Source organism: Elephas maximus, chromosome 24 (genome assembly GCF_024166365.1).
Source record: "Elephas maximus indicus isolate mEleMax1 chromosome 24, mEleMax1 primary haplotype, whole genome shotgun sequence".
Classification (NCBI taxonomy): Eukaryota; Metazoa; Chordata; class Mammalia; order Proboscidea; family Elephantidae; genus Elephas; species Elephas maximus.
In genome coordinates this window covers 55088915-55102052 of record NC_064842.1, presented here as the reverse complement: position 1 = coordinate 55102052, position 13138 = coordinate 55088915, and the positions used below count along the sequence as shown (strand labels likewise).

The 13138-nt window shown below is 35.4% G+C and overlaps 1 protein-coding gene across 2 annotated transcripts in view; it reads left to right on the top strand.

Annotated features, from left to right (window-relative positions):
- The window catches only part of BRINP3 (BMP/retinoic acid inducible neural specific 3), a 549556-nt gene that overhangs the window by 18430 nt on the left and 517988 nt on the right, over window positions 1-13138 (top strand). The window contains exon 2 of one of the 2 annotated variants that reach the window (XM_049868306.1): window positions 2304-2589. In XM_049868306.1, coding sequence (XP_049724263.1) covers window positions 2354-2589 — 236 coding nt within the window. In that variant the 5' untranslated portion in view covers window positions 2304-2353. Of the gene's footprint in view, window positions 1-2303; window positions 2590-13138 lie in introns of those variants that run through there. The other variant, XM_049868307.1, reaches the window with a different exon arrangement.

The following is a 13138-nucleotide window of genomic DNA, read 5'->3' as shown; positions in this document are numbered from 1 at the left end:
TTAATTAAGAAGGATGAAATATTTTTGTTTAAACATGCTTAATACCATTTTTATTCACGATTAAGTGGTGGTAAGAGAACTATATGTTTAACTGGTATGACTATGAGTTTCATTCAATTAAAAATTATTTCCTTTAAGATTAGCTATGTAATATGGATTTTGACAAGTAGCATGGCTGAAAAAATTATTCTACCTTTATTTTTGAAATAAAAAAGGAATTCTTAATAGAAGTAAGAAAATATAAATTTTTAAAACAATAAAAGGTATTGCTAGTGTGAGTATATTTTATCAGCAGAATAAAAACATGTATATGTATGAATAAAAGACGAAAAATACTTATAAGGAAAATTGCACTACACCATTATATTAGTAATTCTTATTTTATAAGAGTAAACTATATTTCTTTTAAGATAAATAATATAGTTCGCACATACCGAAAAGAATGAAAATGTAAAAAGAAAAGTTATCTTCTTTAGCAGAATTGGAAGTTATGAGTTGGATTATTTGACAATCCCACATTTACACAAATAACTAATGAGTCCCAAAATTGTCCAACTCATCCTCTGATCCTATTTTTATTAAATCATGCTATCATTTTTATAACAAATCATTAAAAAATATTCTTCACTTGAAAGACTTCCTGTCCTATCTACAAAACAGATTATTCTTTAATCACCACAGTGGGCAACTCACAGTAAGTGGGACAGCCATATAATATGTGGGTATGGGTCCTTCTAATTGTGTAGTGGGAAAAGCTGTGAATCTGAGGACATAGGTCAGTCATATTTTATCACTGTTTTAAGATACTTTATAGTTGCAAAATTGTTGCTGTATATCTAAATATTTTAGGATACCATGATGAATTATGGGATTGTAACTAAAAAGCAAGTTAAAGCTGCCTGTTTTCTTATCCAAACACTGCAGAAATATGGTAACTACTGTAATTAAAATATTTTATTTAGTACTGTGTATTTTGATTTCTTTGTAGAGAGATTTTTCTGAATAAAAGCTCTCACTATCAAAACATTCTCATTAGTCATAATCTGTATACAGACTTACGTGCCATGGATAATATCTTTTGAAAAAAATACTGAGGTTAGAAAGTGAATTGAATGAAAATATGTGTAGACTGTTTTATCTAGATGTTGCCTAAGTTGCTTTGCATAAAGTTATACCAAGTCACACAGGGAATGAACTTTTTGTTACTCTATTTCTGGATCCTTATAAAAATAATGTATTGGTTTTACAGTTTATGAATAATCTTCATTGTCTTTGTTTATGTATGTGTATGAATTTTGTAGCTGTAACTATTTATCTCATAAGATACAGATTCACGTTAAAATATTTTGAAAGTCCTAGAAATAATGGTGGTTATGATATTGGTTAAAGGGCCGTGGTGGCACATTAGTTAAGCACTCACTTGGCTGCTAATCGGAAGGTAGGCGGTTCCAACCCACCAGCGCTTCTTCTGGAGAAAGACGTGGCCGTCTGCTTCAGTAAAGATTTATAGCCTTGAAAGCCCTATAGGGCAGTTCTACTGTGTCCTACTGGGTCACTGAGTTGGAATTGACTCAACGGTAACGGGTTTAATTTTTGTGGTTATGATAGTAGTTAAATAATTACAGAAGCAGCTCATTTCTAAGAGAAAATGGAAAAAAAAAGTGTATGTGTATGCGCAAATACACACACGCATCTATTTATCTGTGTATAGGAGAGGGATGATTGATAGACACGTGCGTATATGTATAAATACACATATTTGTGTATTTGTTTATTTTCAGACCCACAGTTTTATTCCTATTATATCTGTTTTGTGGAAATAAGTACCTGAGTATCTTTAATTCATTTAAAAGTATTTTTGATGACTATAAAATATACAATAAAATATACCCAGAAATTAAAATTTATAACATAACTTATGAAATAGGTAAATATATTCAAAATTTATTTTGAAAGTATCCAGTTCTATAAAAAATTAAGCAGTCTGAAGAATGTTAGTGGGAACGTCCAAATTTACCTCCACAGACTTTGATGATCCATTGGATGACATGTTAGGAAAAACCTGGTTATGGCTCATTGACTTATTATTCAATAAATTAAAAAAAAAAAAAAACAACAAAGTGAAAGACATACAACTCTGAAAATATATAACTATTTTGGCTTGCTTAATCACTTTTGCTATCACCTAATTTGAAATGATGGTATTAAATAATACTTAGAAAAGACTATTAGCCACCTCAGCACCTTCATGGATAGGAGGGAATCTCCTAGAGGCTAACTAACTGCCTGTGTATTTTGTCTAGGTGTTGAGGGCAAGCTAAGAGGATGAAGGCTCTGCACCCCCAGTGGAAGCATGGTATGGCGGAGCAGAGCTGGTGCTGAATTGTTCTCTCTCATGGCTCTATGGGAGTGGATAGCACTGAGTCTTCATTGCTGGGCTTTAGCAGTTGCTGCTGTCTCGGATCAGCATGCCACAAGTCCCTTCGACTGGCTCCTCTCTGATAAGGGACCCTTCCATCGCTCACAGGAGTACACAGATTTTGTGGACAGAAGCCGGCAGGGATTTAGCACAAGATACAAGATATACAGGTATGAAGCAAAGGGAAAGCAATTACAGTGATACCATCCTTGAAGGTTGTGTATAAATGAGAAGTTTCTTTAAGGAAAAGTTTCAGATGGGAAAGTGTTATTATCAGAAGTGTTATTATTTATTATGTACCATAGTAATGTTTCTTTGTTATTTAAAAGTATGTTTTGTAGATTTAACATAATGTGAAGAAAAAAAAAAAAAGATAATGGTGACCACTTGGGCCTCATTTCTAAAAATCTAGATTATTACACCACCTTAAAGTAAATGCCAATTAACCCTGAGGCTGAGTTTCTCATTTTACTTTTGATCTTAGCCAAAAGGTTGAGAAATGGTTTTTCATTTTAAATAGCCACAATTTTAAAATGAAGTTGCTCTTCCTTTCTCCCTTATACCATGATAAGTTATTGTTTTCAGCCTAAATGAAAATGGTTTCTTCTAGTAGTCACTGAGAATTTAAGTCACTTCATCCTTTTTTAACTGAAAGGCAATTTTGCATTTAGAAACTTGGGAAGCAGCCTTGGAATAAAAAGGTAGAGCAGATAAACTTGGGAAGCAGCAGTGGAATAAAAAGATGGAGCAGATAAATAGGACATGGAAGCAAAGACCAAGGAAAAGGAGATTAAGATATACGACCTTAAACTTTTATTTCTCTTCTAAATTTGAAGTCTGAATAAGCCACACAAAAGGTGTCCTATATTAAATTCAACAAAGACTGTCTGCTGACCCAAAGTCCGGTGAATCCATTAAATAGAGGAGTTTACAAGTGGCTGCCTGAATGGATTAGATTATATTGATCTATGCCAAAAGAATGTTTTAAATAAAGTTATCAGTTTGGTTTGTTCGTTAATAAAAGTTTAGAATTCCTAGTGATTGGTTTAGAATTTATGTAGAACCCAACTTTGTTTTATATATTTTGTGTGTTTTTTTTTTTATATCCAGTAGATATGGTTATATGAATATTTCATTTTATCTGTACACCAGAGGGCACTGTGCTTCAGGTCTGTATGTAGTTTTTTACACAGTATTGTGAGAAATATATAAATCCTATCAGCAGTGTATTTACAGAAGAAACTGAGTATAGGGAACAAGTTCCATGGAGCATCACACAATCATTGCTGCATTTTTAAGAAGAAATCCCTTAGTCCAGGCAGCCAGGACACTGTTAACAAGCCTAAAGAAAGATTTATTTGGATTTTTTAAAAAATGAAATAACAAATACTAAAAATTTTGTTTCTGAAATCCAGTAAGAAATAGCCATTGTATTTTGATTCTTGGTTCATTTATTTTTCTGTATGTTGGTTGGTTTATACAACTGTTCGTCACAAATTGTGTGAGGCTACTTTAAGATTGTGAGAATGTCTTGTATTCTGGCATTCTGCAAGGGGATTTTTAACAGTCTGTCAAACAAAGTGATGCCAGAACATCTCTCCATGATCTATTGGCATCTCTATCAGGAGGTCTGAGGTGTTGTCTTAAGTGTGATTATTGTGGTTTGGCTTATCAGTCAATCAGATGTGAGTTGTAAACAGGGCTTGACATATTAGAGTTCCAGGCTGAATGAAAGAAGCATTATTTTGACCCCAGTAGGGACAGGTAATGAAAAAAAAAAGCTTTGAGGTTTGTTTGCAAGGCTTGTATATTCTTTGTAGTTTTCATGGGACTCTATTCCTGTAGATGCTCATTAGCCCTGTGCTCCACATTCTTTCTACCTCTTATCTGAACCTTTGTGGCTTCAATAAGCTTTTATGGATACCAAGTCTATTAACTATACAATAGGTTTTTTGTTGTTATTGTCTGTTTTTTTCCTGGGCAGGATATAACTTCTTATGAACCTTTTAAACTTTGCCTGCTGATATGATAATTTCTTGTTGCTATTTTTTATAATATGAACAATCTGACATAATCTTTAATGTTCCTTTAGTTCTAGAAGAGTAAGTTATTGCATCTGTAGAACTAGTATTTCAATAAATTTCATGGAATTCTACCGATCTACCTACCTACCTACCTATCAATCTATCTATTTATCATATAACCTATCAACCTATGCAATATATTGGATCCTGCTTTTCTGGATGAATTTAACCATATTTTGGAGAGATAGGAGAATCTGAATTTGTCTTAAGAAATAATTGGGATTTCATCTTTCATTGATTTTTACCCTAAAATCCAGAATTTGTAAATATTTAAGACAGAAGGGAAACTAATATTTTCCATATTTAAGCACTTGATTTATTATTTTAAAGTCTATAATTTCCAGACATGATCAGCCAAATTCTACCAGTGTTTATTACTATGATAAGCTTCTTCAGGTAATGTATTGCATTGACTTAGTTTTCTAAAAGCATTAGTTATGAGTGTGAAACATATTAATCCTGTTAAAATAATTCGGTCAGTCTCTCTCAGTTGTCTTTATTTTATCTCCTTCACCAGCAGCATGTTTTCCTTTTCACTGTAAATATAGAAAAGCAAGATCATAACAACTGAAAACTGCAAAAGACATAGGCAGGGCTTAAAAATGTTATCTTCTGAAAAGGTTCATTTTCATCAAATAATAAGACTTATATTTGTGTTTCAAAAATTAATGTGCATATATTTTCAAATTTTGCTTCTATGTTATGAAGTAAAAATGATTATCTTCCGGATTGATATTTAATTGGAAATTTAGAATAAGAATAATAACACTAACTTTTTACTTAGTCAAATTTTAAAAGTTGGGTCTTAAGCCACCTTTTCCTCTTAGCTACAGATTGAAAGTAGAAATTACACATAAGACTTTTAAAACATTTTCTATTAAAAAAAAAAGGGGGGGCTACCCCTTGAGAAAGCCTGTCCATTGTGAAGCATAGGACAGGAGCACACCTTACTTCTCATAACTTAGAGTCTTGTGTTTGCAGTTATTATATTCTAAAAACATGATCAGGCAGTATGCCTACCAGAAAACAGACAATTTCCTCCAAGTTGTAGAAATCCTCATCCTTTTAATGTTACAAGAGCTCTGGACAAGGCGTGAACCCTTAGTAACTCAAACTTAGACACAATGATCTTGAAAAGTTGATATAAATTCTAAGGTCATTGGTTGGTGAGTTTTATTCTCATAAAAAGACATTTCACATATATGGACAGATTAAATCTTCAGATATGGTGACATAAAAGGCTTTTTTTCTTTCCGTAATCCCTACCATTCTTTGTTTAACCACATGTGCTAGTGAATCATTGGAAAATGGTCATTTTCTTACAATCTTTCAAAATAATATATGGGTATATTGTAATAATACAACTAAACCTGCTTCCACAGAGCAATTTTTAAAACATGTCCAAAATTTGTGTGAGAAAAAGAGACAGTTGGGAAAAATGCTATGCCTTAATGGTCTCGGTGGTCATGCTCCTTACAAATATTGTATTTAAAAAAATACTTGGAGCAGACTAGGTAATCTAAAAAATCTACCCACATACTTGGACACTTCATATGTGACAGAGTTTTAATGAAGTAGTTTGGGAGAAAGGATGGACATTTGAATAAACGGGGAATATGGGTATCTATATTGGATTCCTTCCTTACATCATAGGCGAAAATCTATTTACACAGAATAAGGAAAAACAGACACATGAGGCTTCTAGGAATAAACATAGAAAAGTGTCATCACAATCTTTTTTTTTTAAATAATTTTTATCCTGCTTTAAGTGAAAGTTTACAAATCAAGTCAGTCTCTCACATATAAACTTATATACACCTTACTACATACTCTTATTTACTCTCCCCCTTATCAGTCAGCCTGCTCCCTCTTTCCAGTCTCTGCTTTCGTGACCGTTTTGCCAGTTTCTAACCCTCTCCTTGGCGGCGTAGTGGTTAAGTGCTATGGCTGCTAACCAAAGCGCTGGCACTTTGAATCAGCCAGGCACTCCTTGGAAACTCTATGGGGCAGTTCTACTCCGTCCTATAGGGTCGCTATGAGTCGGAATCGACTCAAGGGCACTGGGTACTGGGTTTAACCCTCTCTACCCTCCCATCTCCCCTCCAGACAGGAGTTGCCAACACAGTCTCAAGTGTCCACCTGATACAGGTAGCTCACTCCTCATCAGCATCTCTCTCCAACACATTGTCCAGTCCATTCCATGTCCGATGAGTTGCCTTCAGGAATGGTTCCTATCCTGGGCCAACAGAAGGTTTGGGGACCATGGCTGCCGGGATTCTTCTAGTCTCAGTCAGACCATTAAGTCTGGTCTTTTTATGAGAATTTGGGGTCTGCATACCACTGTTCTCCTGCTCCCTCAGGGGTTCTCTGTTGTGCTCCCTGTCAGGGCAGTCATCGGTTGTGGCCAGGCACCATCTAGTTCTTCTGGTCTCAGGATGATGTAAGTCTCTAGTTCATGTGGCCCTTTCTGTCTCTTGGGCTTATAATTATCTTGTGACCTTGGTGTTCTTCATTCTCCTTTGATCCAGGTGGGTTGAGACCAATTGATGCATCTCAGATGGCCGCTTGTTAGCATTTAAGACCCCAGACACCACACTTCAAAGTGGGATGCAGAATGTTTTCATAATAGAATTTATTTTGCCAATTGACTTAGAAGTCCCCTGAAGCCATAGTCCCCAAACCCTGGCCCTTGCTCCACTGACCTTTGAAGCATTCAGCATCACAGTCTTTCAATGTGGAAGGATTTTTTAAACCACCAATCATAAAGCATTAAAAAGAAAAAAAAAAAAAAAACTGATCCATTCAAGTATGTTAACATTATCAAGAATATAGCTGTCTGTAGCATCATGGACCCCCACATGTCTGTACTTGGTTCTACTGTGGGGGCTTGTGTGTTGCTGTGATGCTGGAAGCTATGCTACTGGTATTCAGATACCAGCAGAGTCACCCATGGAGGAAAGGTTTCAGCTAAGCTTCCAGACTAAGACAGACTAGGAAGAAGGACCCTGCAGTCTATTTCTGAAAAGCATTAGCCAGTGGAAACCTTATGAATAGCAGCAGAACATTGTCTCATATAGTGCTGGAAGATGAGCCCCCCAGGTTGGAAGGCACTCAAAAGATGACTGGGGAAGAGCTGCCTCCTCAAAGTAGAGTCAACCTTAATGACGTGGATGGAGGAAAGCTTTCGGGACCTTCATTTGCTAATGTGGCACGACTCAAAATGAGAAGAAACAGCTCCAAACATCCATTAATAATCGGAACCTGGAATGTGCAAAGTATGAATCTAGGTAAAATGGAAAAATGAAATGGAACACATAAACATCGATATCCTAGGCATTAGTGAGCTGAAATGGAGTGGTATTGGCCATTTTGAATTGGACAACCATATAGTCTGCTATGCTGGGAATGACAACTCTAAGAGGAATGGTGTTGCATTCACTGTCAAAAAGAACGTTTCAAGATCTATCCTGAAATACAACACTGTCAGTGATAGGATAATATCCATACGCCTACAACGAAGACCAGTTAATAAGACTATTATTCAAATTTACAAACCAACCACTAGGGCCAAAGATGAAGAAATAGAAGATTTTTATCAGCTGCTGCAGTCTGAAATTGATCAAACATGCAATGAAGATGCATTGAAAATTACTGGCGATTGGAATACAAAAGTTGGAAACAAAGTAGAAGGATCAGTAGTTGGAAAATATGGCCTTGATGATGGAAACAATGCTGGAGATGGAATGACAGAATTTTGTAAGGCCAACGACTTCTTCATTGCAAATACCTTCTTTCACCAACATAAATGGTGACTATACACATGGACCTCACCAGATGGAACACACAGTAATCAAATTGACTACATCTGTTTTAAAAGACATTGGAAAAGCTCAATATCATCAGTCAGAACAAGGCCAGGGGCCCACTGTGGAACAGACCATCAATTGCTCATATGCAAGTTCAAGCTGAAACTGAAGAAAATCAGAGCAAGTCCACAAGAGTCAAAATATGACCTTGAGTATATCCCACTTGAATTTAGAGACCATCTCAAGAATAGATTTGATGCATTGAACACTAGTGACCAAAGACCAGATGAGCTGTGGAATGACATCAAGGACATCATCCATGAAGAAAGCAAGAGGTCACTGAAAAGACAGGAAAGAAAGAAAAGACTAAGATGGATGTCAGCAAAGACTCTGAAACTTGCTCTTGGGTGTCGAGCAGCTAAAGCAAAAGGAAAAATTCATGAAGTGAAAGAACTGAACAGATGATTTCAAAGAGCCTCTGGAGAAGACAAAGTAAAGTATTATAATGACATGTGCAAAGAGCTGAAGATGAAAAACCAAAAGGGAAGAACACGCTCATCATTTCTCAAGCTGAAAGAACTGAAGAAAAAATTCAAGCCTCGAGTTGCAATAGGGAAGGATTCCATGGGGAAAATATTAAATGATGCAGGAAGCATCAAAAGAAGATGGAAGGCATACACAGAGTCATTATACCAAAAACAATTAGTCATTATTCAACCATTTCAGAGGTGGCATATGATCAGGAACCGATGGTACTGAAGGAAGAAGTCCAAGCTGCTCTGAAGGCATTGGCAAAAAGCAAGGCTCCAGGAATTGATGGAATATCAATTGAGATGTTTCAACAAACAGATGCAGCGCTTGAGGTGCTCACTCGTCTATGCCAAGAAATATGGAAGACAGCTTCCTGGCCAACTGACTGGAAGAGATCCATATTTATGCCTATTCCCAAGAAAGGTGATCCAACCAAATGTGGAGATTATAGAACAATATCATTAATATCACACTCAAGCAAAATTCTGCTGAAGATCATTCAAAAACAGCTGTAGCAGTATATCTACGGGGAACTGCCAGAAATTCAGGCTGGCTTCAGAAGAGGACGTGGAACCAGGCATATCATTGCTGATGTCAGATGGATCCTGGCTGAAAGCAGAGAATACCAGAAGGATGTTTACCTGTGTTTTATTGACTACGCAAAGGCATTCGACTGTGTGGATCATAACAAACTATGGATAACACTGAGAAGAATAGGAATTCCAGAACACTTAATGGTGCTCATGACGAACCATTACATAGATCAAAAGGCAGTTGTTCGGACAGAACAAGGGGATACTGATTGGTTTAAAGTCAGGAAAGGTGTGTGTCCGGGTTGTATTCTTTCACCATACCTATTTAATCTGTATGCTGAACAAATAATACGAGAAGCTGGACTATATGAAGAAGAACGTGGCATCAGGATTGGAGGAAGACTCATTAACAACCTGTGTTATGCAGATGACACAACCTTGCCTGCTGAAAGTGAAGAGGACTTGAAGCACTTACTAATGAAGATCAAAGACCACAGCCTTCAGTATAGATCACACCTCAACATAAAGAAAACAAAAATCCTCACAACTGGACCAAAAAGCAACATCATGATAAACGGAGAAAAAATTGAAGTTGTCAAGAATTTCATTTTACTTGGTTCCAGAATCAACAGCCATGGAAGCAGCAGTCAAGAAATCAAAAGATGCATTGCATTGGGTAAATCTGCTGCAAAGGACCTCTTCAAAGTGTCGAAGAGCAAAGATGTCACCCTGAAGACTAAGGTGTGCCTGCCCAAGCCATGGTATTTTCAATTATATCATATGCATGTGAAAGATGGACAATGAGTAAGGAAGACCAAAGAAGAGTTGACGCCTTTGAATTGTGGTGTTTGTGAAGAATATTGAATATACCATGGAATGCCAAAAGAAAGAACATATCTGTCTTGGAAGAAGTGTGGCCAGAATGCTCCTTAGGGGCAAGGATGGCGAGACTGCGTCTTACATATTTTGGACATGTTGTCAGGTGGGATGAGTCCCTGGAGAAAGACATCATGCTTGGCAGAGTGCAGGGTCAGCGGAAAAGAGGGAGACCGTCAATGAGGTGGATTGACACAGTGGCTGCAACAATGAGCTTAAGCATAAGAACGATTGTAAGGATGGCACAGGACCGGGCAGTGTTTCGTTCTGTTGTGCATAGGGTCGCTCTGAGTCGAAACTGACTCGACGGCACCTAACAACAACAACAACAACAACAGCAGCATTGATGATCTCCTATACAGAAGGTTAAATGAAAGAAACAAAGCACACACACACACACACACACACACACACAAATACCCACAGCAGAATTCTATTTATATGAAGTTCACCAAACAGGCTAAATTATATTGTTTAGAGATGGCATACATCTTGGGTAAACCTAAGGAAAAGCAAGGAATTGACTATCAGAAATGTCAGGATAGTGGTTATCTCTATGGAAAAGGAAGAAGGATGGCATTTGAGGAGAGCGCATAAGAGATTTCTAAGTTATTGCAGATATTCAGTTTATTGATCTGAGTGGTTGTTACACTAACATTCTTTAGACTGTAAAAATTGCATTCATTTTCAATGTGAAATTTATGTTTTACAATATAAAATGTTTGTATGTATTTTGTCCATTTTGATTTGAAAGAGTCCTCAAATTAAATGAATTAACTCTTCCCTTTAAACGATCTTCAAATTCAATATTTGCTATTAAAATTTTAAACCCTCTTGAATACCAAATAACTGGTCTGCAATAAATGATATATGCTCCATTATGTTTACATATATACAAATAAATTAATGTAAAAAATACAGTTCTTGTTGTTTTAGAGTTTACAAATACCAAATATATATATATATATGGTATTTGTCACATCTGTTTGATGAACATTTATTAACCTGGTATTTTCTTACTAATGAATTTCCCATCACGTTTTATTTTTTATTTATTATTCCACCATTCTTTTGTATTTGATTTTTACTCTAATCTTCCATCGATAGTATTATTATAGCAATTTGAAAAAGCTCATATACAGTCAAGTATCAGTAAAAATAATTTAAACATAGTTCTTAATTTAAATTTGATAACCATTCTACCTCAATTAAAAAAAATAATACATAGATAATTGGCTAAATCTTTGGACTTAAATATCCTGATATAAAAAAAAAAAAATCTGGTGCACTGACTATTTTTTCATGTTTGTATATATTGGTCAGTTTTATTCAATAAATATATCCTTTTATCTAATACATATTCTCTGTTGCCAGACATGTAAACAGAATTGTTTTAGACTATAAAGGCTCCCCACGAATCAACTGAGTAGACTAATAGATAACTGCAGCCACATGAGTGACCCTAGGCAATACAGGAAGAACCACACAGCTGAATCCAGCTGGAACTGATGATTTGCAGAATCATGAACAAATAAAATGTTGTTTGAAGCCCCCAAGTTTTGGGGTGGTTTTCTATGCAGCAACAGATAATTGATTCAGGTGTTCTTCATGAAGGATATGAATTGGACAGGTGTCTATTGGTAAAAATTGTATAAAATGATAAAGATGATATCATTTATAAAGTTTCTTTAGTAGTTCCCAAAACACAGAATTTTGTATTGCAAAATATGCAGTATGGTCCTCTTAAAAAATGTACAAAATATTGTACAATTTTATTTTATTCTAATCCATGCAAAAACATTTCAGTATAATAAATTCAACCTACCCCTAAATTTTTGAATTCTCAAAATCTTATCACACTGTCTTAAACATAGACATTTGGAATACAAATTTCAAGGTATTAATTCAGCTGTCTGTTTATGAAAACTAAAATTCAAAGATTTTTATGGTAGTATGGTTTTATTTTCTAAGAACACTTAACAATACGTGAAACTCGTACCCTTTCAAATATAAAGTTAAATAAAACAGACAAAAAAAGCTCAAAATCTCAAAAACAGAACAAAGGGCTCAGATTACTTTGGTATGATCTTACTCTTCAAAAATATATACGTGCACACACACAAAAAAGACTACGAGTAAATGCATCTAAATGTTTGGCTTATCACTGGTTAAAAATGTAATAAATTTCCCCCACATTTTCTACAGTGAGTATATGTAATTCTTAGGATCAGACTAAATAATAATTATCATTAAAAAACATTAGGATAAACCATAAAGCTTATTTGGCAAACTGCTTCCAAATAATTAACAATGTAATTATGAGAATTTTCAGAATTATTTAAATAAATCTAAATATGAATTAAAAAAAAAATGAAGATAGTATTTCATTGAGCCTTGCCCTTGGATGCCTTCAAGTCCGTTTTGACTCATAGTGACCCCATGTGACAGGGAACTGCTTCATAGGGTTTTCTAGTCAGCAATCTATCTAAGCAGATCTCCAGCTCTTTCTTCCATGGAGTTGTTAGGTGGTTTTGAATCGCCAGCTTTTCAGTTAGCGGCCCAACACTTAACCTTTGCACCACCAAGGCTCCTTTGAGCCTTTGCACTAACTTTTTAAAAAATAACTGTAATAAAACAACTTTATAACAGGAAGGATAGTTATAAAATAAATCAGAAGTGTTTATGGAATCTACACATAATGCAGACTAAGAAAGGGAAGGAAATGGAACTAAATGTTGTATTTTTACTAAGTAATTGGTGCTTTCAGATATTATCTCATTTAATCCTACAAACAACCCTGTTAACTCCCATTTTACAGATTAATGCTTAAAACCTAAGCCAGTTGCCCTTTGGTTGTCTCCTAATGTTCCTGCATATCTCTGTCATCGC